The 27,458-nt window shown below is 52.8% G+C and overlaps 1 protein-coding gene and 1 long non-coding RNA gene across 9 annotated transcripts in view; one reads left to right on the top strand and one right to left on the bottom strand.

Annotated features, from left to right (window-relative positions):
• Positions 1 to 2,626: 2,626 nt before the first annotated feature.
• Positions 2,627 to 27,246, bottom strand: PSEN2 (presenilin 2). Of its 8 annotated transcripts, none has more exons than XM_033099703.1 (14): positions 27,129 to 27,197; positions 25,974 to 26,205; positions 21,721 to 21,895; positions 21,124 to 21,159; positions 16,891 to 17,051; positions 14,603 to 14,817; positions 13,277 to 13,418; positions 11,316 to 11,383; positions 10,401 to 10,621; positions 9,661 to 9,759; positions 6,983 to 7,066; positions 6,528 to 6,629; positions 3,619 to 3,737; positions 2,627 to 3,339 (listed from the first exon to the last, which is right to left on the bottom strand). In XM_033099703.1, exons 5-14 carry the CDS (start codon positions 17,029 to 17,031, stop codon positions 3,184 to 3,186), a joined length of 1,347 nt encoding a protein of 448 aa, XP_032955594.1. In that variant the 5' UTR covers positions 17,032 to 17,051; positions 21,124 to 21,159; positions 21,721 to 21,895; positions 25,974 to 26,205; positions 27,129 to 27,197; the 3' UTR covers positions 2,627 to 3,183. The 8 variants fall into 8 exon arrangements, 6 of the variants coding, with proteins under 6 accessions (XP_032955594.1, XP_032955596.1, XP_032955595.1 ...); XM_033099705.1 differs by having other exon boundaries at positions 21,721 to 21,832; XM_033099704.1 differs by lacking the exon at positions 25,974 to 26,205 and having other exon boundaries at positions 21,721 to 21,832; positions 27,129 to 27,246.
• The window catches only part of LOC117018606 (uncharacterized), an 84,196-nt gene continuing 83,876 nt past the window's right edge, over positions 27,139 to 27,458 (top strand). The window contains exon 1 of the long non-coding RNA XR_004422261.1: positions 27,139 to 27,279. This is a non-coding gene — a long non-coding RNA (uncharacterized LOC117018606). The remainder of the gene's footprint in view (positions 27,280 to 27,458) is intronic.

Below are 27,458 nucleotides of genomic sequence, written 5' to 3'. Positions count from 1 at the left end.
CTCATGCACGGATGCCTCTGACCAGCTCCATTTCGCTGTGTGTGACGCCACCATAGCCACCCTGTGTCTGATGTGTGCTTCTCTGGAAACTAAAATTTCTTTCAATGAACCACACTCCAAGCCCCTTGAGACCTGAGTCTTTTCACTTCTGCATCTTCACATGGCCTGGAATCCACCAAATACGTAATATAGGATGAATAAATCAATTTCCTCCTGAATTCAGAGGGATCCTGCCCAGAAGAGTCTGTGTCTGTGGGGACAATGGACCGAGTCCCCCTCCACCTGTACCAGCCCCTTCAAACTACCCTCAATGCACAGAGCCCAGACCAGATATGGAAAAACGAAACTGGGTCCTTACTAAATACAATATATAAAAATACATTTCGGATGGATTAAAAATCTTAATATGAGAATAAGAATGTGAGCTAAAGATAAGCATCTCTCCGGAGCATATCTCTTTCAGGGCCTAAGTATCCACAAGTAAAAGGCAAACCATTCAAATAAAAAATGGGCAAAGGATATGAACAAATAACCGACAAGGAAATCCTCACAGCCCAAATGTAGGAAAAGATGCTTAACCTCACTGTAAACTAAAACCTAAAGGAAACACCCATCGATTAGCAAAAATGAAAATAATACCAGATGTACTATGGCAGAGCTGGAGGAACGGGGGTTGCGGGGACTCTCAGACTGAAGAGGGGAAGGTAAAGGGATCCGAGTGCTGAGGGAGCATTTTCCAATCAATGAGGAAACGGCTGGTACTCACCCAAGTTCACCAACAGGATGCTCCCTGCAGTCTAGTTATAACACAGAAATCCTGTCGACACCTGGACTGTCCACCAATATCATAACATATAAATAGCAGAACATCATACAAAAGAATAAGAAACAATTATGCAAATAACAGAACCAAAGCTACCTTCATATACATGAATGTGTAAAGAATGCAATATTAACATTTTTAAAATTGTCAAACATGGACAGTGTGACATCATTTCTATAGTTTGAAAACATGCCGACGTGCAAAACAAAACTAAACATGGAAGGGAAGGATATGTTGACTTCAGGACAATGGAAGGGAGTAAATAGGATTGAGGCAGTATACTAACAGGACTTCAGAATTATAAGCTTTTATTTCTAAAAACAAATCTGCCGCAAATATGGAAAAAAGTGCTAAGATTAGTTGATTGGTTAAATGGGGGGAAGGGATACAGGTGTTTGCACACCAGTTCTCTGTTCTTCTCAGCATGTTCGAATTATCTTTTTTTTTTAAATCCTCTTTTTTCCCCTCTTCTACTTGGGTTCTGGGTTCCCCCATCTCCCAGCTACAAAGGAACCAAGCTTCCGCAGTCTCCTTACGTATCTTTGTTTTCTCCCCAATGGCGCTTACCCTTTGGTCTTCCCACATTTACTTATATTTTCCCAGTCTTAACCTTCACCTAAACATTTCATCACAGGCAAGGTGCAGTCCCCTCACCCCCCACCCCATCCACCTTCTGCTTTTACCTCTGAATGTGGCTTCACTCCCCAGCACCTAGGTTGGGCCTTTGACAAAGACCTCTTTAAGCCGAATAAATCCAAACACTTGTCAGGTCTTGTCTTTGGAAGCCCCACCCTGAAACCAAAGATAAGCATTGCCCTACTTGCCACAGTCAATCAGCTTCTCCCATTTTTCTTCCCCTTTAAATCCCTTGGGAGCTTTTACCATCAGGGACTAGCCCTCATCTTCTTAAAATTCTCCCTCCTGTGGCTTTCACCACGGTGAAGCCACCACCGTGGGTGTCCTGACTGTGAATGAGTCACAAGCCAGTTACAGCTGATTCCAAATGCAGGTCCTCAGACATGCCACCGCTGGGCCAACCACGTCTGGCTTCCAGCCTCCCACGTTGGCCTCTGCTCTTCTACAGACAACCCAGAAAAAAGAATGTTCCTGGCAAACATCAAAATACGTAATTCTCTTATTCTTCTCATGATAAATAGCCCGATTCATAGCACTCACGTTATTTCTGGAACAAGCGGACAAAGCTACTGAAGTGCAAACACAGCACCTGCATCTCCTCAGTGGTCTGACAGCCATGCTCCCAGGGGGACCAGCAGGCGGCTCTGTGCTGCTTCAAGGGGCTCGAGGCCCATTCCAAGGGATTCTCCCTGCAGCCTGTGAGTGCTGCAAAGAAAAGGAGAAACCAACCTGTCCACACCCCTACCGCCACCCCGAGCCCAGAGAACCGCCCGCCATAGAACGAAAGGAGGGCAAGGCTTGAAGGTGGGCTCTCACCTGGCCCCGACGGCATGCTGGTTTCTGTGGAGGACCCACAACCTGCTCTGTTTTGGCACCGGCCTTCCCGTGTTCTCAGTGACGCATTGCTGAAGAAGCCACCAGGAGGGATCTGCTCGCTCCAGATGCCTGTCACACTTCCAGGCCGTGCGGCTCTCTGCGCACCTCTCTCTGCTTAGGGAACTTTCTAGTTAAAGAAATAGTTGCAGCTGGGAGAAGGGGGGCAGTTAAGCCTCGCTCCTTCATAACTGGACCAATCTCCTTTCTGCATCCGGAGCGCACGTTGCGCCAGGAGTGGTCGTGATATGCAGGGAGAAGGACCAACGCTGACAAACAGACCAAACGCCAACGTTCCAACAGAATTCATCTATTTATTGACATTAATATTAAGCCGCTTCCCAGCAGGAACTGCTGTTAACAAGAATAGAACTCGGTTTCTAAAGGTAATAAAACAACAGCGACATCATACACAAAGCATGGGGAACACTCCTTGCAGAGAAAATTGGCTTTTCTTCTTCGACCAGAGTGAGCAAGCGCTAAGTGCCATCCCGGCATCAACTCCTGCACACCTTCCTTCATCTTGGCCCTTGGAACACTCCAGGCTATGAGGCATGACCGGGCGGCCTTCTCCATGCCCTTCCCCACGTCACGGACCTGCCTCAGGTCATCTGGATGGACTTCCTGTTTCCTGTCAGTGAAGCGACTGCTCATGAGCCACAGTCCGGTGACAAAACCACTAGCACCAAAAAGCCGGTTCTTCCTCTTCACCAAATAAACACACTACTTTTTTATTCCTGTTTTTCTTTAAGGAAAGAAAAGTCTTACAAAACATATGGCACTAGAGGTCAAACTATACAACTGCATCCAGTTACAATTTCCTACAGCTCCCAGCCAGGGCACCCGTCCCTTCAGATGTAGAGCTGATGGGAGGCCAAGGTGTCCATGAAAGGGCGCACCAGGTTGTCTGTGGAGAAGTAGAAGATGAGCCCGAACGTGATGGAGATGGGGAGGGCAGGCAGCGCTTTCTTGAACACGGCGAGGAGCAGAAGGGTCAGACACAAACCCTGCAGGACACCAAGGGGATGTGAGCTGTTAGTGAAGGCCTCATCCCCAGGCTCAGGAGCTTGTCAAGGACTTGTCACATGACAGCCCTGGTCCTCCCCTGGTCCTCTCAGCGGCTCTGCGAGGTGCCAAGGGGAGCAGGTGTCATCCCTGCAGGCCTCCTGACTCCCAGAACAGTGTTGCCTCCACCAAACTACGTCCCGTCTGGCTACAATAGTGACATGAGACAGCAGCATGACTCCCCCCATGAAGACCCCCAGGGCTCCCCCCCACCCACTCACGATGAGGATGGCCACGAAGCAGGCCAGCGTGGTGTTCCAGTCCCCGCTACCCGTGGCTGCTGCCTTGCCCACCAGCACACTGTAGAAGATGAAATCTCCGAGGCCGAGCTTCACGCCCCCTGTGTGAGGAAGAAAACATGAACCTATCATCCTGGAAGCCCCTAGAGGGAGGGGCAGAGAAGGCAGACACCAGCCAAACAGCCAGGGGTCCGGGGAACAGAGTTCTGGGCCCTCCGGGAGCCAGACGGCATAGCATCACCACCTAACTCACCTCGCCTGGACTCCAGGACAAGGCCTGGCTGCCTCAGAAAAGCAGCAGCCAGCGGGAAAAAGGAGGAACCCATGGACTGGGCGACTTGCAGTCTGGTCTGTGAAATGCTGGCATGTCTGATAACTCAGGTAAAACTGGTGCTTGGTATTTAGTTAAGAAAGATGCAATGAAATGCATTGTCCAGGGCCAGTGGGAGGCCGTACAACTTGGTGCTAAGTTTGAGGTATTTTTTAGGAAATGTAATCTCACTACTTGCAAGAACATGTGTAACACCTAGAGGTCCTCTGGAGACCCTTTCCCCTTAAAAAATAGGTAAACATGTTTGTCATTAGCTTACCCATTACTGAAAAGTAAACAAGAGCTTCTAGAATGCTTTCATGTTTATTTCCTTTAGAACCATTGCCCCTGGACACTTATTTATACGACAATTTTATTCACCGTAGACAATAAAAGTGTTTACGTAATAAACTCGAATTCAGTAGGCCTGCATCAAGGACACTGCTTACCTCATCTGCCCCTACACCCTCCTCCCTTCCAGGCTGCAAACAAAAGGTGTCCCTCTCCCTGGTCAAGAACACGTCTGTCCCTATCTGCCCCTTCCTGTGCAAGACCCCTGCTCTGATTTCAGCTTCCCCTCTAGGCTGGCTCCAGCCTGGCAGGCCCCACACACTCACAGACCGAAACAGTAACCACGCAGGATGGTCTGAACATAAGAACTCCTGACTAAAAGTGTGTCATGGCAGGTACTCACCTCCTAGGCCTGTAGCTGCCTTGTCAATCTTTGCCTCAAAAGAGCCTGTCTATTGTCTGTTTGCATCTAAGATAACATACCTTTGAAATGTCAGCGTAATCTCCTTTTCCGGAACCTCTCAGGGAACCCTGGCCCTACCCCGCCCCACCAGAGACCACCAAACCCCTTATTGTCACCTTGTTTTCCGAATACCATCTCTACGTGCTGCAGATGTTTATTACCTATCTTGTACTCACTGGTATGAAAGTATGTGTCTCTCTGTGTTACTTTTTATCCAGTCCCAGAGATTTCCCCACTTTGCTTTCTCCCACCTCTCTAATCTACCACCAATGGATTTCATGTAACCCTCCTTACGTCTCCTCCTTTGATTCTATAATAATGTATAAAATAAGCTGCAAATTTGGAAACTCACAAAAATTCTCTAGGTTTGGATGTTTTTTAACAGGGGTGATGCCCTGGCTCCCCAGGGAGAGGTCACAGAAGACCTGAGTTCAGGACCGCCCCGCCCCCCCAGACCTCGCCCATGTGTCCCTTCATTTGGCTGGTTCTGATCTGTATCCTTTATAATAAAACTCTCCTTGTAAGTGTAGTGCTTTCCTGAGTTCTGTGAGGAGGTTGTGGGAACCCCTGGATTTGTAGCCCATTGGTCAGAAGTGCCGGTGGCCTGGACGCCCCCAGAGCTTGTGGCTGACGTGTGAAGCGAGAGTGGTCTTGTGAACTGAGCCCTTGAACCTGTGGGGTCTGCGCTGATTCCAGGTGGTCAGTGCCACCCCCCAGCCTGTCTGCTGGGTGACCGCCCACTCACGCTTCAAGGCCCCCCTTCCCCACCTCTGCCCTGAGCACTTTATACCTAACCTCTCGCTCCCCCTGAGGAACGTCTGCAGGGCAGAGGCAGTTTGAATTCCGTAGCACCGCCCTGCTCCCGCGTGCCACCTGACACACAGCAGGTGGCCCATAAATATGGAATGACTCCCTTGGGAACATAAGCATCTCAGGACATCTGTGCATGTGCCTTGAGGACTATTCCACACCAGCTCCTCCTGTCTCCCCAGCCACATGGGGAAGTGACCACCCCAACTCTGCCCCTGCCCCCCATGCTGCACAGACCACTGTTGGCCTCCACGTGGGGCAGTGCTGCCAGGGGTTGACCTGCCCAGCCTCGCCTGCCCTCTAAGCCCAGAGCCCACACCCCATGTCCCCCACAGCTACAGTGGAACATCCTACAGGCCACTCGAGTGCACGTCTTGGGATGGAATTCTCCACCGGCCACAACCCTCCCAGTCATGTCCCTCCTCCCACATGACCCCAAAGCCCCTGATACCTCCCGGTGCTCACAGGACACAGTTGGAATCCCCATTTTGATCTAGAAGGCCCTGGGAGCCCTTGCCTGCCTCCAGCCCCATCTCTGCACTTCCGGTCTCAGCATCCTGCCTTCACTTCCTCTAACTCGCCCTGTGCTTCTGCCTCAGCGTCTCTGTGTCTACCGTCCCCTTGGCCGGAAACATGTCGCCCCCTCCTGTTACTGCTGTGGCTCCCTCTCTGGAGCTCAGCGCAGAAGTCACTTTCTCAGGTACCTCTCTCTGATCCCTCAGACTGCGGCAATGCTCCCCACCCCCCGACTCAGTGCCCACCTGATAGATGAGTCCCACCAGAGCCGAGCACCCCCCAGCACATGGAGGCACAGGTGGTGCTCAGTGAACGCTGTAAGTACGCGGTCCCACCTGAATGTGTACAGCCCCACGGCCTGTCAACACCCCCCACTTCTGCAGGCTGCTCCTTCACTGCTGTGAAGCCGTCTCTGCTGGGAAAGGGGCTTCTCCCTCCCCAACTCCACCCTCCGCTCCCACCCCCGGGCCCACGCAGACCATCTGGACATGGGCACCTTACTTTCCTCCTCTTCCTCCAGTTCCTCCCCTGGGTAGCCAGGCAGGGGGGGCTCAAAGACTTCAGGGTACGAGGGCTCCCCAAAACTGTCATAGGAGTCTTCTTCTGGGCATCCAGCATCACCATGGGAGGATGGGAGAGGACAAGGGAGAGAGACAAAAGACCAGTCAGAGAGGTCTCTGATCTCGGGAAGAAAGCGTGCGCTCAGGACTTCCCTGCCCTCACCCGCCAGGCCTGACACAAAGAAAAAGATTCTCCATGCCACATGACAAGGAAAGGAAAGGCAGAGGAAGGGGGCTGAGGCAGAGGACCCAAGTCCCACCCCCCTCAATCCCCAAGATGCCAGGAGGGTTAGTTTACCCTCTGCCCCTCCCGGAGAGGCGAGGCCAGGCCAGGCTGAGCTGGGTGCAGGTGAGAGCTGCACCGAGGGACAGGAGGCTGTCAGCCCCGATACTCACCCATCTCTGGGTCGTAGGGGAGCTGAAGGGCTCCCTGAGAGGAGGGGTCCAGCTTGGCCATGCCCACTGTCCACACCATGGCAGCTGGAGAAGAAGAAAAGGGTCATGCCTCCGGCGGGACTAACTGTGGCTGCCCCCCGGGCCTGAGAGGCAGGGGGGCCAGAGTCTGTCCCAGCAGCCTCAGTTCCGGTGGTAGCTGCTTAAGCCCCATTGTCTGGAGGTCCAGATTCACCGACCAGGTGTGGGCAGACAATGCCTTTTCCTGTCTTTTTTGGCCTCCTCACAAAAACAATGGCTAATAATAATATCAGTGAAGAGTTTGGTGAAGTAATTGTGTTTCTGTTTTATTGTGGTAAAAAACATGGGACATAAAAGGTACCATCTCAACCATTTTTAAGTGTACAGTTTAACAAGGTGACATATATTCACACTGTTGTGAAACACATCTCCAGAACTTTTTCATCTTGTGACCCAGTGAACAACAACTCCCCATTTCCTCCTCCCCCCAGCCCCTGGCAACCACTGTTCTACCTTCTGTCTCTATGAGTTCGATGACTTTAGATACCTCATGTAAGTGGAATCATACAGTATTTATCTTTTTGTGACTGGATTCATTTACTTAGCATAATATTCAGCACGGGTCAGAATTTCCCTCCTTTTTAAGGCTGAGTAATATTCCGCTGTGGGTCTGTACTACATTTTGCCTATCCATCCATCCGTCGACAGACCCTCGGGTTGCTTCCATCTCTTGCCTATAGTGAATAATACTGCTATGAACATGTGCGTGTAAAAATACCTTCAAGACCCTGCTCTCAATTCTCCTGGGTATACATCCAGAAGTGGGACTGCTGGAGCACATGGTACTAACTGTGTTTTCTCTCTGGCCTGGAAACTCTCTCCTGAACTCTCCAGCTGAATGTCGAGTGAGCATCTCAAACTCAATATGCCCCAAACACTCTCAACAACTGCCCTCCACCTGCCCCACCAGTCCTCTCCCTCTCAGTAACGGCAATTCCACTCTTTTTGTTGCTCAGGCCCAAAGCTCTCTCGTGACAAGCATCCCAGCCATCAGCTAATCTTTCTAATTCTGCCTCCAGAATCCAACTACATCTCAACACTTCCACGGCTGCCCCCGGGCCAAACCACATCCCATCTCTTTTTTGTTATTCAGCCTCCAAACCCAGCTCCTGCTTCCACTCTTGTCCCCCGTACATGTTTCTCGACCCAGCAACCTGCATGATTCTGTTAAAATGTCAAGTCAGATCAGTTCAAAGGCTTCTGGTGGCCTCACACGTCACTGAGGAGTGAAAGCCAAACCCTCACACAGCCTGCCTGGTGGACCATGATCCAGACCTCCCGCCTTTCTTCCCTTACCCCTCCTGCCTGGCCTCGGGCCACTCCTGAGCACTGCAGGTCATCTGTCTCAGGGCCTTTGCACTTGCTGCTGCTCCTTCTGCCTAGAATTCTGTCCCTAGATTTTCTGAAGGCAGGTAGGTTGCTGGTCAAACGCCACCTTGCGACAGAGGGTTTCCCCGACCACCTTATGCAAAACAGCAGCCCCCCTATTACCCTGATGTCCTTACCCTGTTTTATCTTTCTACAGAGCAATTATGGCCTGACTTTGTAGTCATCTGCTCAGTTACTATATGTCTGCCCTCCTAGAATGTAAGCTCCACCCGAGCACAAGAGGGTGAATGAAAGTCCAGGCACCATCTCGGTATTTCCACACACGGTCTCTGCTCCTCCTCAGAACGTGCCAGGAATGTGCTCTCACAGGGGGGCCACAGGGCCGTGGATTCTCCACTCAGCTCATTTGTGAGATTATCCAGCACCCTGCAGCCGTTCCATAAACTATTTCCCAGTGCACCCTGCAGACAGCTGAGCCCCAGATTCAGGCTACTTAAATAAGCCCCACCAGCAACAAATGGGAGGGCATCAAGGGCACGGGGCGTGGGCTCCTGGCGGCCCCAATGCCCAGCACAGTGGCCGCCACAAAGTGGGGATTTGACGTTTGTTGAATGCATGTACCGTGTTTCCCCGAAAATAAGACCGGGTCTTATGTTAAGTTTTGCTCTAAAAGACGCATTAGGGCTTACGTTCAGGGGATGTCAACCTGAAAACTCATGCTAGGGCTTATTTTCCGGTGAGGTCTTATTTTCGGTTAAAGATGGTGTAAATCCAAACCCCTACATCCCGGTCCAAGCCCAGCAGCATCCCACGAGCCTTCCCTTCAGAGACTTAACTTCCACCAGCCATGCAGCTGTGGAGGAAGCCCAGGGAAAGGCAGGCGTGCCCTGCTCCCTCAGACCCTTGCCGTGAAGACTGCCTCTCCAAAGTCCCTTCCCAGGAGCCTGGAGGGCTGAGAGGGTGGCCATGGGCTCATGGCATATAGTCTGTACCCACCACACGCAACTGGAGGCTGGACGGAATGAAGCTGTGGGGCCCCCTTCCTGTTCTAATTTTCCAAGCTTCTTCTTGTGTAACAGCAAGATACAGCCCACTGTCAACTCCAGAAGGTGGAGTCCCTCCTGGGGGTCACCAAGGCTGCCTCCTCCCTTTGGTCAGAGGAAGGTTAACTGTTTCCTAGCCAACTCTGAGAGCCACGCCAGAAAGCCGCCCCTGGCTCCCACCTTGGGTGCCTTCTGAGCCCAGGTAGAGGAGGCGTGGGGGCCACTCACATGAGTATATCAGGGCAGGAAATATGGGCTCGTTTCTCTCCTGGGCGGTCTCCACCAGCATCCTCAGCGGCCCTTTGGGGCACAGCACAGCCACAAGATCTGGGAAACAAGACGTCCTTGGCAGGTTACAAAAGACACTTCTTGCCAGGCAGCCCCCAGAGAGAGGAGCCAGCCCTCTGACACCGGCGTGTACGGGGCAAACGTATCAAAGCCCGGGGGCGAGGCTCTCAGAACACGTCCTGCCCTTGCAGCATCTAACCAATGGGATTCCGGTCCCAATCTCTAGTCTGCACTGGCTGGAGCACAGAGCAGGGTCTAACTGCAGACAAGGAGCAGGATGGGCTTGACGTCCCGCTTCTCCGGGCCTCAAACTCCTCACCCCTCAAACGGAAGAACTGGGACTGGTGATGGTCATCGTGCTAATCAACTAGCAGCTAACACTTCACAAGCTCCTTATGTACAGGCATCGTGCCCAACAACTGACAGTGTGTCGAGCGCTTCACGGTGTGAGAGCTCAATAAGTATCTGCTATTATGAGTGACTGTGTCCAAGTCCTGCGTTTTACGAAGGTGTTTTACGAAGGTGAACCTCTCAGAAGGGAGACCATCCAGGCCCCTCAGGGAGGGTGGGGACCTGGGTAGCACCGGCCACACGTGTGCAGCAGGAAGGCCTTGGGCACGGACGTTGCCCCCTCCCCCCGCCCCGTCCGCCGCAGGCTGGCGGCCCCTGCACCCACCTACCGTACACAGAGATGGCGCCCAGGATGACCCAGGCGGACCACTCCGGGAGGTACTTGATGAACACCAAGGCCATCAGCGCGCTGATCATGATGAGGTAGGCCTGCTGCAGCACCAGGGGCCCCTTCCAGTGGATGCACACCATGCCCACCGCCCCAAAGTTCCACACGGTCAGCAACAGGGTCGGGTAGTCCATGGCCACGTTGTAGGTCTTGAGCACTTCCCTGCAGGACCACAGTCGAGCCCACCGACGGGGAAGTGGGGGGGGGGCTCTCAGTGGGGAAGTTCAACACCCCCTGCTCCTCCAATAAGGCCCCAGCCTGGGTGTTTCCAACCTCTGGCATCACTGACCACCCACAGGCATATCCCCTCCCTCACATCCCTGAGCCCTGCAATTAACCACTGGAAATGTTTTCTGGAACAAGGTCGGGAGTGAACCGACATCTCATCCTTGGGGTGGTGCACGTAAAGGTGTGCTGCTACAACGCGGAAGGCCCTTCGCCCAAGGAGAAGGTCCTGGGAAAAGCGCTTTCTCCTGTCCCGCCAGTCTCTGGGCCCCGGGGTCAGGCTGAGATCCCAAATCAAGGCAACAGAGATCCCTTTCTCCATAAGCTAGCAAGTACCCAGGCCCAGTGCAAAGGTTATACTGTAAATTCTGAGGGGTTTCTACCCTCCTTGGGTTCACAGAGAGCCTCCTCCGTGATGGCTCCGCTTATTTGGGTTAGGAACCAGAAAGAGACACATGGCCCACCATGGAGCGCAGTCCCCCGTGTCAGGAAGGTCTGGGCTCTGGAAGCAGTGACACTGGGAAGGTGTGCAGCTCAACAGGTGCCCTTCCCTGCCCAGGTTCTTCACAGCCACTCATGCTGCAGGGGTAGGGGTCCCCGAGGACACCCCCGCTTACCAGGTGCCACTCACCCGAGGTAGATATAGGTGAAGAGAAACAGCAACATCAGAGAGGACATGATCAACCAGCCGTGGATAAACTAGACAACGAAACAGGCAGAATGACCAGGCGCTGTCCCGACACCCAAATCACATGGCCCCCAGGTTCTTGGGGCCCGAAACTCTTTCTATTAGGTTGGTGCAAAAAGTAACTGCAGTTTAGAAGGTTAAAAATAACTGCAAAAACCGCAATTACTTTTGCACCAACCTAATAGTTACGCTCCTTTGGGACTATGTTGGAAGGTACTTACCGGGTACCTTCCGTTTTACAGAGGAAGTCTCTCAAGCTCACCCAGCAAGTGTATGAAGGAGATGAAACTCCTTTAGTTCTAAACATCTGGACCTCTACTCACTCACTTGGAAAGGAGACGCTGGCTGTCTCCTACACGCCAGGCACATTCTAGGCTCTGGAGATAAAGCCAGCAGTCTCTGCCCACGTGTTGCATCCCAGTGGGAGGGCAGTTGTACGGTAAACACATAAATATGTATTCACAGGTAGTGATGAGGGCCATGGAGAAAAACATTGCAGGCGACAATGACAGGAGATTCATTAGGGATGCTACTTTAGATAGTCAGGGTGGGCTCCTGAGGAAGCTTCTTCGGAGTAGAGTCAACTCAAAGAGTCCCCTCCCACCTGAGGGGCAGCTCCTCAGAAAGACACGTTCCTCTTCTCCTGGCCAAACATGGGAGGGTCAAGGATGAGGGTGGGCTGACCCTAAACTAGTGCCTCTGCCAGCCATCAGTGGCATGGTGGTGTCACTCCTTCCGGTCTCCCCCTGAGGACGTACCCAGCTCAGGCCACCCTCAGGGGGACCAGGAATGAAATCGGCAGCCTTGGCCACAATATGCACAGCTGCCTTGGGAATATGCTGAGCCCTTCATCCCGGCCACCTCTGCCCGCCCGAGGCCACCATCATCAGTGTCATGGAACCTGCAAGTAAACCTTCCTGAATGGATGGCTGAGCTGCCCCTTAACGATTGCCAGGACTGGTTACCTGACACCTGCTGACCAGAGTGCCGCTTCCCACACTCTCTGTGTTCCCAGCTGGCTTTCATTTGTGCTGCATCCTCTGCTCCAGACAAGCAGCCCTCTACCCTGCTTCCCACCGTCCACGGCCCTGCCCACGCCATTTAAAACTCTGCTTCACTCACAGGTAACTATTGATAAGTTTCAGCTCCCAGACACTTCCTGACGGCCTCTCCCACCGTGGGGTTACCCCCACGGTCACCCTCAGCTGAGATGGGGCTCACCTCTTACTTCCTGCTTCATAGATGGTGACAACCTGAGTACAAACTGCTGCGCATGCCTGCGTGTCAATGGTTTTAAACGAGGTAATGCCTAGTTCAACTTCCTTTCAGTCCTCAGGGCTTCAAAGTTTTCCTTGGGAAAAAGGCCTGAAAGCCAAGTCTAACACTTCACAGCCTCTCTGGAAACAACACCCACAATTCGGGCCAGGTGGGACTCGACTCCGCTACCACCCCTGGGACCACTCCACAGCTACAGGGGGCCACCCAACCATCTCCCATCCCGGAAGACCCCAGCACAATATCTGTACGTCCCCAGCCAAAAGGGAAATGGGAAAATAAAAATAAACCTGGAGGGGAAGTATGGGGTAAAGGGAGCCTGAAATAGAACATCTCACTTCTTCAGAAGGAGACGCAAAATAAAATTAACTTTGAATATGAGAAGTGACGCTGAACACTGCAATGAGGAACTCAAATCAAGTGGGATTATGTGTAAATTTAAAAGACAACAGCGTTGGGTAATCCATGGTGGGCGGCAGGAGTGGGGTGGAAAGAGTCCCAACCAGCAGTCTATTTCGCAGAAAAAAGGAACTCTGATTTTTCTTTTTTTTAAGCCAACGGCTGCTGCCTGGAGGCACCTTGTGCTGTGCGGACAGGAGGCGGGGCAGGCGGGGCGGGCTGGTGCTCACCTTGTAGCAGCGGTACTTGTACAGCACCACCAGGAAGATGGTCATCACCACGATGACGCTGATCATGATGAGGGTGTTGAGCACGGAGTTGAGGAGGCGCTGGCCCACCGAGGGCGTGTCCTCCGTGAACGGTGTGTAGATGCTGGAGGAGGAGGCCAGGGGTCCACTCCCTGCCTGCCCTTGTACCCCGGCCCTGAGGGAGCCTCAGACGGCTGGGGGAGGAGCCCCGGGACTCCTGCCTTGGCGGAATGCTGCCCACCATCCCCACCAGCTGCGCTGCCTTCCAGCCCATCTCCTGGCCCCGACCTCAGCCTGATGACAGAGCCCAGGGTAGGAGCGAGGAAGGGCCTGGATGGCCTCACTGAGGCCCCCCCGCACCAACTATACCCTCCCCTGGAGGTGCTTCTCCCTGCCCACCCCACCAATCCACTCTGGTCCAGGAGACTCAGCAATCCCCACACCCCCATCCATGTGCCCCCACTGCTTCCTCTACCCCACCCGGAAGCAAGCCATGGATGCCTCAGTCTGTCCAACCTGGACTGCCGGAAGCCAACTGCCTGCGATGTTCTCAAGTTCTCTTAATGCTTTTCACCTGTGCCGCTCTCAGTCCCGCCCCCCGCCCCCCAACAGACTATAAGCTTCCTGAGGGTAGGGGCTTCTCTCTCTGCATCTTTTATAAAAAGGAAAAAAACTTTTCTTTCAAGTTTTTACTCCCTAACTAAAAAACCAGATGTTTAGAGAAAGTACTCAGCAGTGACGAAACATAAAGAGGTGGGATGAGGATGGGAAGCTCCTCAGGTTTCAATGCTGCTGCTTCTACCTGGGTTCTTCTTACTAAAATAAGTAAAACCTCCCTCACAAGGCTGGATGTGAGCTAAGAAATCATCTGGGCCAGCCACCTCGATTTACATTCATGGGAGCAGAGGCCCAGAGAGGAAGTGACTTGTCTGCAGTCATGCAGTGACACAGCCGTGTCCGGGGCCTGGTGCTTGGACACTGAGCTCAGCAGTGTCTGGCTACAGCATGCCTCCTGCAGTAAAACCCAGTGTGCTGGCAGCTGCCTGCCCTAAGGCCTTTACATAGAGCTCACTTAATTCTCCCGGTAACATTATCATCAGACCCATTATACAGAGGAGGAAACTGAGGTGGAGAGAGGTTAGGAACGTGCGGAGGCAGTGGATGGACCAGGGGATGGACTCTTCGTCCCTGCTCCTTGCTGCCGCTGGCATGGAGCTGCAGGTGCAGTGACCAGCAGAGGCTGCAGCCCCCCCGCCCCCGCCCCAATCCCCACGCCCGCTCCCCACCCTGCCCCAGCCCCCAACTCACAGCTGCCCGTTTTTCTCCGTGTAGAAGCGCACAGACTTGATGGTGGCCACCACCACGACCATGCACAGGGTCACAGGCACAAACAGCATGATCACGTGCTTTGCCCCGTATTTGAGAGTCAACTCTTCCTCCAGGCCCGGCGGCCGCCCAGGGACCCCACTGCAGACATAGCGGTCAGCGTCCTCCTCGGGGTCCTCCTCACTATCCTGGCCTCTCTGTGGGAAACCACACTGTGAGGGCCACGCAGTGCCCCCCGGGGGGGCCCCCTGACTGACGGACGTAGTGCATCGGTGTTTGGAACAGGAAACGAGATGTCTGAATGTTGCTTTCCGGGTGGAAGAACCAGTCTGTGGGCTGTAGTTTAGATGTGGGAGTATTGCAAATTCCAGGACATTTGAACAGTTGATGAGGACAGCTAGAGAAGACTGAGAGTTGGCACTGACCACCCCAGAGGCAGGAAGGGAGGCCACAGCAGCCATAGAAGAGGGTGGTCGAAGGCCGAGGACTCAATGGCGAGTGGGTTGGGAGCTCATCTAACGGGCTCTCCCCTGGCCCTCAGTACAGGGACTCAGGATGCCACTCGGCTGTGTCCTCGTGGCCACACTGATTCGGGAGGAGACAGGCCAGGCGGTAGGAGGAAACCAGACAGGAAACATTTTTGGGTGACAAATCACAAACTAGAATGGTCAGCACACATAAGGACTCTCTCTGATCGTAAATGTGGCCCTGGAAATTTGCAGAGGAAGAAATCCCTTTGAACTGTTTGTCCCCCAAAATCACGCATGCAAAATTTGCAGCTGCGAACCAGAGAGGCTAACCAGGCATCAAGCATGTGAGCTACGGGAAGTTGGGAGAGTACAAATGAGGGGGCAGGACACTGGCCAGATGCTGGCACAAACGGATCTGTAAGAACTTCTGTGTTGGACCTGTGGCAATTCAGGGTTATTAGCTGCTTTGTTAATTACATGAACAGCCAAAGACAACGCCAAATGAAACAAAAGTCTAAAATGGCTATTGGTTTGATATCAGCGCTTTGCAGAGAATTCCAATCTAGATATTCGGCTAAGAAAGGGTTGGGGGGAAACTGTTAGTGAACAGGAACTGAAACAACTAAAATGCACAAAAACTCTAGGAAATTAAAGATGAAGAAAATAGCAAGAAAAGTCTAAGGAGTAGCTGGGCAGTGGTTTTCAGCTGGAGAGATCTTGCTCAGAGCACAGAGGAAGATAGAAGAAATGAGCTCAAATTTCAGCAAGGGAGATTAGGGCCGGCTGGAAGAAAAAGAATTCCACATGGAAAGGTTTTTAAATACTGTAAAGGGCAAAACGAAGAATGGGATTCGGACAACTTCAGACGCTGTTTTGCCCTGATGGGGAGTGAGGTGGCTTGGCGAGGGGACTGTCCCAAGTACACCCCCACTTCATAATGTGATAATCTCCTGCCCTGCGGACACAGAGATGAGGTTACAGTGCAGCCCACCCCTCCTGCTGTGGCCTGAATGTTTGTGTCTCCCCAAAATCCATACCTGAACCCTAAGCCTCAGTGTGAGCTTAGGGGGTGTTAGGAGGTGGGGTCTTAGGGGGGTGATTAGATCATGAGGGTGGGGCCCTCCTGAATGTGATCAGTGCCCTTATAAAAGGGACCCCAGAGAACTCCCTTGCCCCTTCCATCATGAGAGGACAAAGAGAAGACAGCTGCCTCTCAAACAGGAAGCAGGCCTGCACCAGACATCAGATCTGCCAGCACCTTGATTTTGGACTTCCCGCCTCCAGAAGAGTAAGAAAGACATTTCTGTTGTGTACCAGCCACCCGTTTCTGGTATTTTTGTTACAGCAGCCGGGACGGACTAAGACACATCCCCAGCTCCAAAGTCAGACATGAATCCGGTGTACTCAGCTCTCGGTTACCACGTCCACCATCTGCCAGCAAGATTCCCCTCCAGCAGTTTCCCTCCTACCATCCTTGAGCCTGTGCTACCTGTCCCAGCATCCAAACTCAGTCTCACCTTCCTGCACTCGGAAGGCCAATCTAAGGGGGCAGGGGCTGGGTGGAGAGCATCATTTGGTCCACAGTCCCCTGCCAAGTAGAACTTTAACAGGCTGTGAATGTGCAGATCTCCTATGAGGCCCTCACAGACATCAGGTCCTCCATGGGGACCGCCCACCCCTCCCGCCAATTCCCACCTTTACTCCCCCACCCCCACATCAGGGAATGTCTGCTCCCCACACATCAGGCACAGGAACCCCAGCCGCCTGTTTCCAGGCCTCAGCCTGCTGGCGGGAACCTACCCACTGGGCAGCGTTCTCCCTGTCCTCCAGGGCCGGCCTGCTGTCCTGGCAGGAGCGGGGTGTGGGGCTCTCGGCCGACATCAGGGACGTCCGCTCGTCACACACTTCTTCCTCACTGTCAGAGGCCATGAACGTGAGCATGGCCCTGCCTCTGGGAGCGCCTGGAGAAAGGAACACAGAGTCCTCGTTCCATTTTCCCTGTGAGGCAAATGCAGCGGAGGGTCGAGGGGTGGCTAGAGGCAGCTTGAAGACCTGGACACAGGTCCTACCCTGCAACAACTCCCCAGGACACCGTGTCAAACAACTGCTGTAAAGCAACAGCCCTCAAGGACAGCCACTGAGGCCGTGGTGGCCTCAAGAGGGGCTGGCCTGAGGAGATCCAGGCCACGGGGACAAAATGCCCAACTAAAGTCAGGGACCTCCAAACTGTCAGCACACTCACTCATTCAATCAACAAACATCTGCTGAGCACCTACAGTGTGCCAACAACTGTGCTGGGCTCTGGGGATATGGAGAGGAGTAAAATACACACTGTTGTCCTTAAAAAAAAAAAAAGAAACCACCCAATGTGACAAATTTTATAATCCAGGTGTTCACCAAGTGGTACAGCAGCACAAAAATGGGACTAAATCCCAGAGATCAGGAATGTTTTCTAGAGAAGATAACATTGTCTGATGGAGACAGATGTTTCCAGGTGGGAGGGGAAGGCAGAGGGCGTGACAAACGTTCCAGTCGGGCACGGCACTGCTGGGCGGGAGGGCTGTGGAGGTGAGAAGGGTTTCCTCTGCCTTGTAGAAAGGTCAGTCTGCACTGACTGAAAAAGGAGTAAAAAGAAGGGAAGGTGACCCCCCCTGAAGGCAGCAGCAGGGAGGATGCAAGTGAAGGGACAGAATTCAGAAAGGGTTAGGAGGTGAACAGACAGGACTGGGTGTGGGGGATGAAACGAAGGACAGAGTCTGGGATGAGGCCAGGCACGGAGTAAGATGGGGGAGGTGGGAGAAGAACGTTTCAGGGGAAGACTGTGAATCTGATCCAGGAACCCGTGTGTGTCTGTGGATTAAAAGGGAGAAGCTTCTAGGAGGGGGCTGAGGGTCAGGGGTGCAGGGGAGGGAGAGGAGAGTCATGAGTTTAGAAGCGGTGGCCAAAGCCATGGGAGCACTGAGAGCACATGTGGGGGTGGGAACTACAGCTGAGGGAGGGCCCCCAGGGAAGACGAGGCTGAAGGCACTAAACAGAAGGGAGGCCTGTCCCCAAGGCCACTGTGCTGAGAGGAACGTTTACACAACAGCACCATGGAAACTGCCCAACGGGGATGGCAAGAGCTTCAGACAGCCCGGAACAGATGTGACTGTCCCTACAGACATCAGCCAGCTCACCAGCGCCAGCTCTCCCCATCTCTGCCTCTGGGAAACCCTCGGGCAGAGCTTCATGCCACCTAGGGTCAGACAGCCAGGTCTGCCCTCAGCTGAAAGTTACTCCCCAAGGTGGCCACGCCCCAGGAATTTACGATTTTCAGATAAAGCCAGCTGATTCCTTTCCCTGAGGCAGCCTCTGTGCACCCCAGCAGGGTCTGTGGCCACCATGGTTTGAAGACAGCGTTTAGGGCCTGGATTCTTCCCACGTGGACTTCAACTCCATCCCCAACCACAGGCAGACCACAGACCCTGCTTCTGTCCCCCTCGCCGCCTTGGGCCCATCACAAAGGGCTCCCTGTCCAAGTCACAGAGATTTCAACATGATTAAGCGCCCCCAGCCCCCCATGGATTAGTCAAGTACAGGAGCAACAGCAGCAAGAAGCAAAGTGGGATGACTGCCGAAGGGAGGGGGTGCTGAGCACACGGTGCCGCTGGGATTCAGATCTAGAGGAGGGACAGCCTATCAGCCATCGGGATTAGAGGGCTCAGGTCTCAGGAGGCAGAGAGATGTGAAATGGTAACTAAGGAACCTCCCGCAGAGATTGAAGGAGGTGGGGCATCCTGGAAAGAAGCAATCTCCTAAAGGAAGGTGTGGGGGGGGACCTAACAGGGCCGATGGTGACAATACCAAGCAAGCTGACGTGGCTGACATGTGGGGACGTGGGCGGCAGGAGGGAGACGAGGGAGCAGAGGTGGGTGACCATCCCTGGCAGGGGCGCGGTACACGACCAAGGAGTGAGAGCTGCATCCAGCAGATGGGAGCCCGCAAAGCTCTGAACGGAAGAGGGATGTGAACAGGGGCATCTTTAGGAAAGCTGGAGGCCAAGCTCAGCAGCATTCTCCAGGCGAGGTGTGGGCCTGCCCCTCTCCCCTGGGGTCCCCCTAAGACTAGGCTCAGGCCAGGGCCACTGGAGGGCCAGACTTTGGACCCAGCAGAGTCAAGTCCAATTTGGGGGACAGAGCTTTGCAGCCCCAACACACTGAAACCTTGGGAAGTTCTTAGCTGGAGTTCCTTCCTCTGTGATAATGAAAGGACCTACCTAATGGGGACCCAGGAGAACTTCAAAGTCCTCCTGTGTGAGGCTGGGTCTCCCTACACGACTCAAATAAACACCTGCTTGGAGCCGACAGTTCCCCTCATTACTCACTCAGGCACTGGTGAATTCATTCTTACTCAAACAGGGGCACCCGAAACAAACACATGGCTGAATTGTCCCTGAATTGTGTACCCCTAAATGACATTCCATCTGGAGCAGAGTCTTAGAGGGGATGTGAAACTACGGTGCTTTTTTCTAATACTCTTTTCCAGCCGTCAGTTTGGCTTGGGGTGTGAATTAATAATTTAGTTACGATCTTCTCACACCTCTGGAGTGCCTGTGATTTATCTTCCCTGTGCCTGGAGGGGCCGATCAGGAGTCCCAGTATCTAAAATGTCACCTCGCAGGGCTGCAGCCCCTGAGGGCAGAGGGTAAGCTGACCCTCGGGACCCCAACAGCTGCAGCATTTGGCTGCCTCTTCTCCTAGACACCCAAATAGTAAAGCATGAAGGAGACAAACAGGGAGTGAAGACGCTTCTTAAAAGGAGAAAGGGAGCTACAGGGAGGGTGGGGACAGAAAAGCAGGGGACCCAGGATCAAGTACAGGTAAGTCCTTCTGATTTCTATTTCTTCAGCCAGTCGCCAAGAGCTAACAAGGTGTCCTCTGAAAAGCATTACTGCTTCCCAAGGGCTTCCCTGCACGCACCAGGGAGGGTGAGCTTAAAGGACTGTGTCCCTTCCACCTGCAACTGCACTGGACGGAGGGAGAAACATCAGAAAACTACAAAACATTCTTATCCGTCCACCAAAGGTACTTCATATATGGCCTCCTTACCAACAAACAAGTGCTTCCTTCATCCCACTTTAAAACATTCCTCCAGAGCCTTCTCTGAAGCTGGGGCCAAGACTCCTAGCTCAAGCAGGGCACGAGCTAAGGGCTATCAGGGAGGAGCTGGTCTTGGTCGTTTAAGCAAGGGCACCATCTGATCCCACCCTCTGAGCCTGGGGGTTGGGAGGTGACACTGGAGGCTCCTTGTGCCGGAGGGCAGGACTTAGGAAAGGCTGGATGCTTAAGCGCTGTTTCTCAAAGTGACCCGGCCCACGTGACGGGGTGGTGGTAGAACATCACCTACTGAGCCCTACTATGCGCTGAACACGATAACCCTAGGAGCTAGGTACTGCTGTGCGCCCCACTTTTCCGATGGGGAAACAGGTTCAAAAAGTGATAGGTTAAAAGTTACCCCTGGACCTAAGTGGCCCAGGTTCCATGCTCTTCAACACTATGCTAGGCTGCTTATTTAAGACTGAGAGTCCCCAGCTCCATTCTAACCAAAGGTTCAGGGGTCTGCATTTTGAGACAGTCCCTGGGTGATTCCCACAGCTGACATTAGACCTTCCCTGGGGCTGCCCCAGGCAGGGAATCCGAGGCTCCATCCTGAGCCCCCAGCTCAGCCCTGCAAGTGTCAGGTTACAGTCTGCCTACCAGTCACCTGGGCTGGGCCCCTCACCCACCCACCTCGGCACCCCCACTGCTCCACACTACTCGCTGGAAGGGGGAGTGAAAGAAGAACAGCCCTTTCTCCCCAATACCCCGATCTAGGGAGGGCGAGGAGCAGAAGCTTTCAAACTAGAAAAGCTGCAGAAGAAGGAAAGAGTTCTCAGGCTGGAAAAGTCCCCAAGTCCACACCAAGGAGGAAATACTGGGGCTCAGAAACCCCTAGAACAAACTGCACCCGCCTCTCTGAAGGCGGTAAAAATGGAAAGCTTTAAAACATTCATACCTTTTGATCCTGAAATGCTACTTCTTGGAATTTGCCCTAAGAAAATAATAAAAGATTTACATAAAAACATGTTTCTTGTAGTTATTTTAATTGTAAAAAAAAGTGACAGTGACTAAACTCCCTGACCATCCTCTAACATATCCCCCTGATGGGATTTCCTATATGACCACTATAAAATCTGAAAAGAATATTTAGTAACATGAAAAAATACAACCGGCTGTTCAACTTACTGGACATAAAACTTCGCATATGTAACCATTGGAACTTTCTTAGAAAACGTATGTATAATCAAGGACTGGCAAGAAATCATTACAAAACATTAAAGGATGTTATCTTTGGGTGGTGAGATTCTGGGTGATTTTTACTTTATATTTTTCTGCATTTCTCAAAGCTTCTATAATTCACCTGGATTGTACTTGTAGAGTTTTTGTTTGTTTGTTTGTTTAGCTATTAATTTCTTTGAAGGGAAATAATGAGTATCAACATTTAGACAGATTTTCTTCCAATCCTTTCTCTCCCTCATTCCCTCCCAATGGACTGGGGGAAGTGGATGGACTCCTGAAGCCACCTTATTTCTTCTGCGGCCCCTCTTATTACCTGGCTCCTGAAGGAGAACAGAGCAGCTGGGATGTTTTTCTTTTGCTTCTCAGTTGGAACTGAAGCCTGATGGCACTCTGAAATCCTTGGAGGGAAAAATCGCCACCCCAATCTGTGCAGACAAACAACCTTCTTGCTAGATGTTCACATCAGGGCATCAGTGACGTCAAGAATCCTGAGGGAGGCGGGTGGGGGTGGGCCAAGTGACTGCTGTCGCTGATGTCAAATCCAGTCACCCACATAGCAACCAGCACTCCATTCTCAGAAGGAGCCCCAGGAAAATGCAGAGGGGCTGATGGGGGCGGGGGTGTCCAGGGTATAAAGACTATGTTGTTCTGGAAATTCTTCCCAGAGCAAAGCATGGTGGCTAAAAGCTGCCTTGGAGTAGGATGCAAAAATCAAACATCTAAAGCCAAGGCTCACGCCCATTAATAAGCTGAATGAGACTGAAATGCTGAAGGAGCCAAACCAAGAGACTCTGGCCCAGAGAATTTCTCCAACCATGTGGTGTCAGCGTTTCCTGCAATCATTATGGAAACCCGGTGACCCAATTTCTTTGACCCCTTTTTCATTCCAGAGAAATATAAAGATTTTGACCTTAAATCTCAAGGCCAGTGGAGATGTTAAAATGCCACAGTAAACACTCGTGCCTCATGGAAAATGATGGAAATCGCTGCTCCAAAAGCAAATTCGGAGCTACTGCCCTTACCAGAAACACTGAGGGCTGCAGAGAAAGGTTTGGATCCCAAATACTTTATTGGTTGGTTGGTTGTTTGCAGTAGGCCTACCTGAGCAATTTTCCCTCACTCGCAAGAAGGGTGGCATTAATCAGGCCACTTCCTCTGGTCACACAGCTACCTCACAGTGTTTCCATGACTCCTGGGAAGTTCCCAGTCTGTCCTACACTAGGGAAAGGTTTGCTGAGGTGAGAAAATCCCCTCAAAATTTTCCTTAGAACTTCCCACAGCTTCCTTGCCTGCCCGTCTCCCCCGCCCCAGACACCGGACTATGTATTTGGCCCTGGCTGACCTTCAGCCATCTGTGCATCTACCTCAGCCTGTACCATGAGGCACATTGCTTGCTGGCTAGTTCTCCCTAGCACAGGGAGTCAGCCTCGGCCAGCACTGGGGCCTGATTCCAAAGGCAGGCCCTGAAGGACGGTTCCACCCGTCCCCCACCTCCAGATCAGAGGCCCCAGAGCACGTGGGGCCTCCTAAACCTTGACCCAGGCCCCAGATTTACCCCCGCCCGCCCTTTCCTACTCAGACGTGCCCAGAACCCAGACAGATTTCTCTCATTTCTTGAAGTAGCCTGGAAAAAGGGCAGTTTGGGGCAGTGGCAGCAGAAAGTGGTGAAGGGAGTCACACAGGCCACGTCCCTAATGTGTCACCTTCAAATAGGGCGCAGAAAACCATTTTCTTTTTTAATGAGAAGCAGCAAGCCAGGGGTCAAAAGCTGAGGCTTTGGAGACTGACCATCAGGGTTCCAATCACCCTAGCTGCATGGCGTCAGACAATTTACTTAACTTCATGTGGCCCATTTCCTCGCCTGGAAAAGGCAGAACCTTGTGAGAGTCCTGTAAAAACTAGAGATAATGTGTAAAGCACCTAGCACACAGTAGGTGTTCAATCAACAGCAGCTATAATGAAGAGGAAATAGAGGCAGGGAAACGGTAAGAATTTAACGGAAGCCCATTGATGCCCCTCTGGGAAAGTTAGGGTTAGCTGTACCACCAGACACACGAGTTGAGCCACCAAGGCCCTCCCTCATCCAGGCCTTCAGGAGACGACAGCCTGTTTCCACCCAGCCCAGGGCACTGCAGCAACGTGAACACTTTGTCACATGAAAGGGTACGTCCACAGGACCGATGTCAGAGAGGGCAAGGGCGCAGAAGGCCATCTAGTCAGCATCCTTTTTTATAGTTAAAGAAACCGAAGCCCCGAGGGATAAAAGAGGGCAGTCGATTCAAGGCCCAAGACTAGGGCCACAGCTGCAATTCAGTTCTCCAACCTGCCAACTGAGGAGCTCTCCCCTGCCCATTCAAAGACCCGTGAGGGTCACATACTGGGTGGCTCAGGGCCATGGTCACGCTGGCAGCCCACAGAGCACACCCACATTTACAAGGCACATGCCTTTTCCATGGGCAGGTATGTCTTTCATTTAATACACACGTCTCCAAAGCACAGACAAGAGGTCAGTGAATTGCAAACACTCACCCACTACATCACCTGCCACCTTAAAAACTCAGTAATCTCTCTCCTGCCCCCACCCCACGACTCCAGCTTGAGGGCCTACTCTGCTCTCCCTCTGCTATTCATCCTCCCCATGGGAGCAGACAGGGTGGTGGCTCCCACATGGGCATGGCACAGGGACGGGAGTCCCCACATGTGGACATGGGGCAGGAGTCAGGGCACTGCTTCTCGGGGTCAATTCAAAAGGGAGGGTGGGCAAGTGTCCTGCTGTGGCACTGGTGAGATAAATAACAGTCCACACACCAATCAAACCTGCTTTTCCAAGAATATTCAATAAAGGGATACTTCTGAAGGCATAACATTAACAGAAAAGACAACACAATCTTCATCTCCAATTTCCTACCTCTAATATTTTAACAGAATATATATATATATACACACACACACACAGATATATTAATATATATATACATAGATATATTAATATATACACATACAGATATATGTACATACATATATATACGTATATAAAGTGCTAAAAGAAAATGCATGTTAACAGTGCTTATCGCTGGGCTGAGGGCTAATGGATGACTTCTTAAAAAACATTGCCTGAATTTTCTAGAATGAACATGTATTACTTTTAGTTTTAAAAAGTCAGAAAGTTGCTGGTTAAGGTATAGCAGAAAGGTGAGCACCCTTTTGCTTCTTTTTCCCGTGCTCCAGTAGACCGTATTTTGGCAGAGACGACTGAGCAACCCATTCTCTCAGGCAATGAAGAGGCGAGACAAAATTCATCTCCCTTCCTGACATCTAGTCGTTTCTGAGGACTGATGTAAAATGACTCTTTCCTGGGATTTTAACAAGGCACCCTCACCCCTCCAGGCCTGCAGGCCAACACTGATTACACAAGGCCTGAAGCCCATGTCAGCCCGCTCAAGGTGAGGGGAACCTCCAGCGCCTGGCCAGTAGCCTGGAGGGCATGCCAGCCTCTGAGACTTAACATTCCTTTCCCCAGCTGCTAGAGTCGGGGAACAGGCAGAAATACTTGCAAACATTTGTCCTCTTGCCAGTCCCCAACTACACGGAGTCCTAAAGTCAAAGCAACAGCTGAAAACCAGCCAAAGACGTCGTCAGTAGAAACACACACATGACCTACACACACACTGCGGCTCCTTTAAAAAAAAGTGTGTGTGTGTGTGTGTGTGTGTGTGTGTATGTTTTAATTTATTTTTTGCTTTGTCAGGTAGTCAGGAGACCACAGACATTTCCTGGGAAGCAGTGCAGCGACTTGGGTAGGGACGTGAATGTGGGAAACCTCTTGCGCAAAAACTCAAAAGATTAAGAAGGGTTCAAATCCTAGTGCTAAGTCACGGAAGCCACATAACAGGACAAGTTGCTTAACTCCCCGCACGTCAGTTTCCCCTTCTGTAGAAGGGGGAAAATCACAGCTACGGTAGTGAGATTGAAGCTCTTAAGATAACGGTTGTAACTACTGTACACACCAGCTCTTTCTTTTGTATTTGACAAACTCATAAGGGTATGTTATGTCTTGCTCATCAGTAATTTAAGAGGCCATGGGAGGTGGGAAACGCTGTGTGCAGTGGGGCTGTGCTCTGCCATAGAGGAGCTGAGGGCATGAAGCGGGCCTCCAGGCTCATCTGAGGGGCAGCCTCGTGTCCGCATCTTTCTCAAGTAGATAGGAACAGGGCCTTCATCTCGGATACATGCACCACGGAAGATTCTAGACCTGGTGCCAAGGTACCTCAACACCAAACGATATAGAATTGTCCCTGAAAACCTGCAACAGCATCCATCCCATTCTGTAGCAACATTCCTCCAAGCCCCCCACTTCCAGCCCTTGCCCTAAATGACCCCCTCGTGCACACAAGGCCTGAAGCTGGACAGCCTGCCTGCCTGATGGGTGGCCCAGGCTGCCGCTCTGAACGGGAGCCAGGATTCCCCGCCCCCTCACCAGCTGGGCCCCAAAAACACAGCTGCTGACAAGTTTCCCTCCTCCCACACAACCACATTCACCCAGAGGGGAACCTGAGACTCACACACCTGAAGCAGCTTATCCAGAGTCTTTAGTTACTGCCATAGGTCTTGGCTGAAGGCCTTGGAGGCTCAGGTGTCTACAGAAGGAATAACGCGGACAAGCGGGGCATCCATACTGGAAGCCGGGGTCTATCCTGCTCAAGTTACTGTCGGCACCGGCTTGGCAGCCCAGGATGTCAATTTTGAGTTAAGCTGCCTCTGCAAATGGTCTGGATGGCATGCCTGTCAGGTTCTCCAGCTGTAAAGGGCGATGCAGTTAGTCCACCACTCAACAGCTCACACCTTAAAAAGGAAATACTAAGTCGATAGGAGCATTTCATCCAACTGCCAAATGGCTGAGTTCTGGTCCGAGGGCTGGACAGCAGAAGTAGATGGCATGACAATGGATTCTAAGCCTGGCTCTGCTCTGTACTACCTGGGCGACCTTGAACAGTGTCACTGTACCTCTGGGGGCCGAGTTTCTACATTCATAAAATTTGTACTGGTGACTCGCTACTGTCTCAGGTTTTTCAGTTTCAAAAGCTTGATTCTGGGAGTCTCCCCACAGTTGTGATTGCCTGATAAAACACCGCTGATCAGGAAATCACCCCGGCTTCAGGCCCCGACCTGCCGTCCAGTTCCTCACATAAGCAGGAAGACGTCTGTCTCCCCTCCGGCCCCACGCAAAGCAGTGCCCAGGGCCCGGTGCCACAGGCCGAAGGGACTGGGCGCCAAGGAGGTCTCAGCCAGGAGAGAACAAATGCCCTCGTCCACGCGCCTTCGAGCCCCACGTGCACTGCTCCTTTAAATGCTCTGGCCCTTTAACAGCTCTCACCGCGCCCAGCTCCAGCCTGGGCGGCGAGGAGGACACGGCCCAGCTGAAGGCCCGAGGCCTGGGGGCAGCTCCCCCAGCTTCTTCCAACGCCCCAGTTCCGGGCCGGCCCCCCTCGTGGCTGTGCCCGCGCTCTCCTCTCTCCCGCCCCCGCGCCGGCCACGGAGGCCCGGACCGCGGCGCGCGCAGGGACTGCAGCCCGGAACTGAAGGGACCGCAGGCGGCCGCGGTGAGGGGCGCTCGGAGGGCAGTGCTCGGCCCGCGGCTCGCGGCTCCAGCCCGTGCCCTCCGCGCTGCGGGTGACTGAGCCCCGGCCGCAAGCCCCAGGCCCGTCTTGCCCGCCAGCTCACCTGCTCTGTCGCGGCGCTCTCGGCCGTCTTGACGCGGGTGGCCCAGCGCTGGGCTGGACCCCGCGCGGGCGCACACCCCGCCCCCGGCTCCGCCCCGTTGGCGTCGCCACGTTCCCGCGCCCGAGTCGGCCCCAGCTGGAGCCCCGGCAAGGTACAGCACGCGGGGCGTCCTGTCCTGCCTGGTGTCACCCCGCGCGGAGGACGGCTTAAACCTGACCCCGGACTGGGCACTGACGATAGAAGGGGTGGTGGCTGGGCCTGTTGCCTAACGGGGGCCTGGCAGCACCGTGGGGCAGTAGCACATTTACTTTGTGACAGGTCTCATTTCCT

The sequence above is a fragment of the Rhinolophus ferrumequinum genome, chromosome 27, assembly GCF_004115265.2.
Source record: "Rhinolophus ferrumequinum isolate MPI-CBG mRhiFer1 chromosome 27, mRhiFer1_v1.p, whole genome shotgun sequence".
Classification (NCBI taxonomy): Eukaryota; Metazoa; Chordata; class Mammalia; order Chiroptera; family Rhinolophidae; genus Rhinolophus; species Rhinolophus ferrumequinum.
Note: the sequence above shows the minus strand (reverse complement) of the source record. Positions and strands in the feature narration are given on the sequence as shown.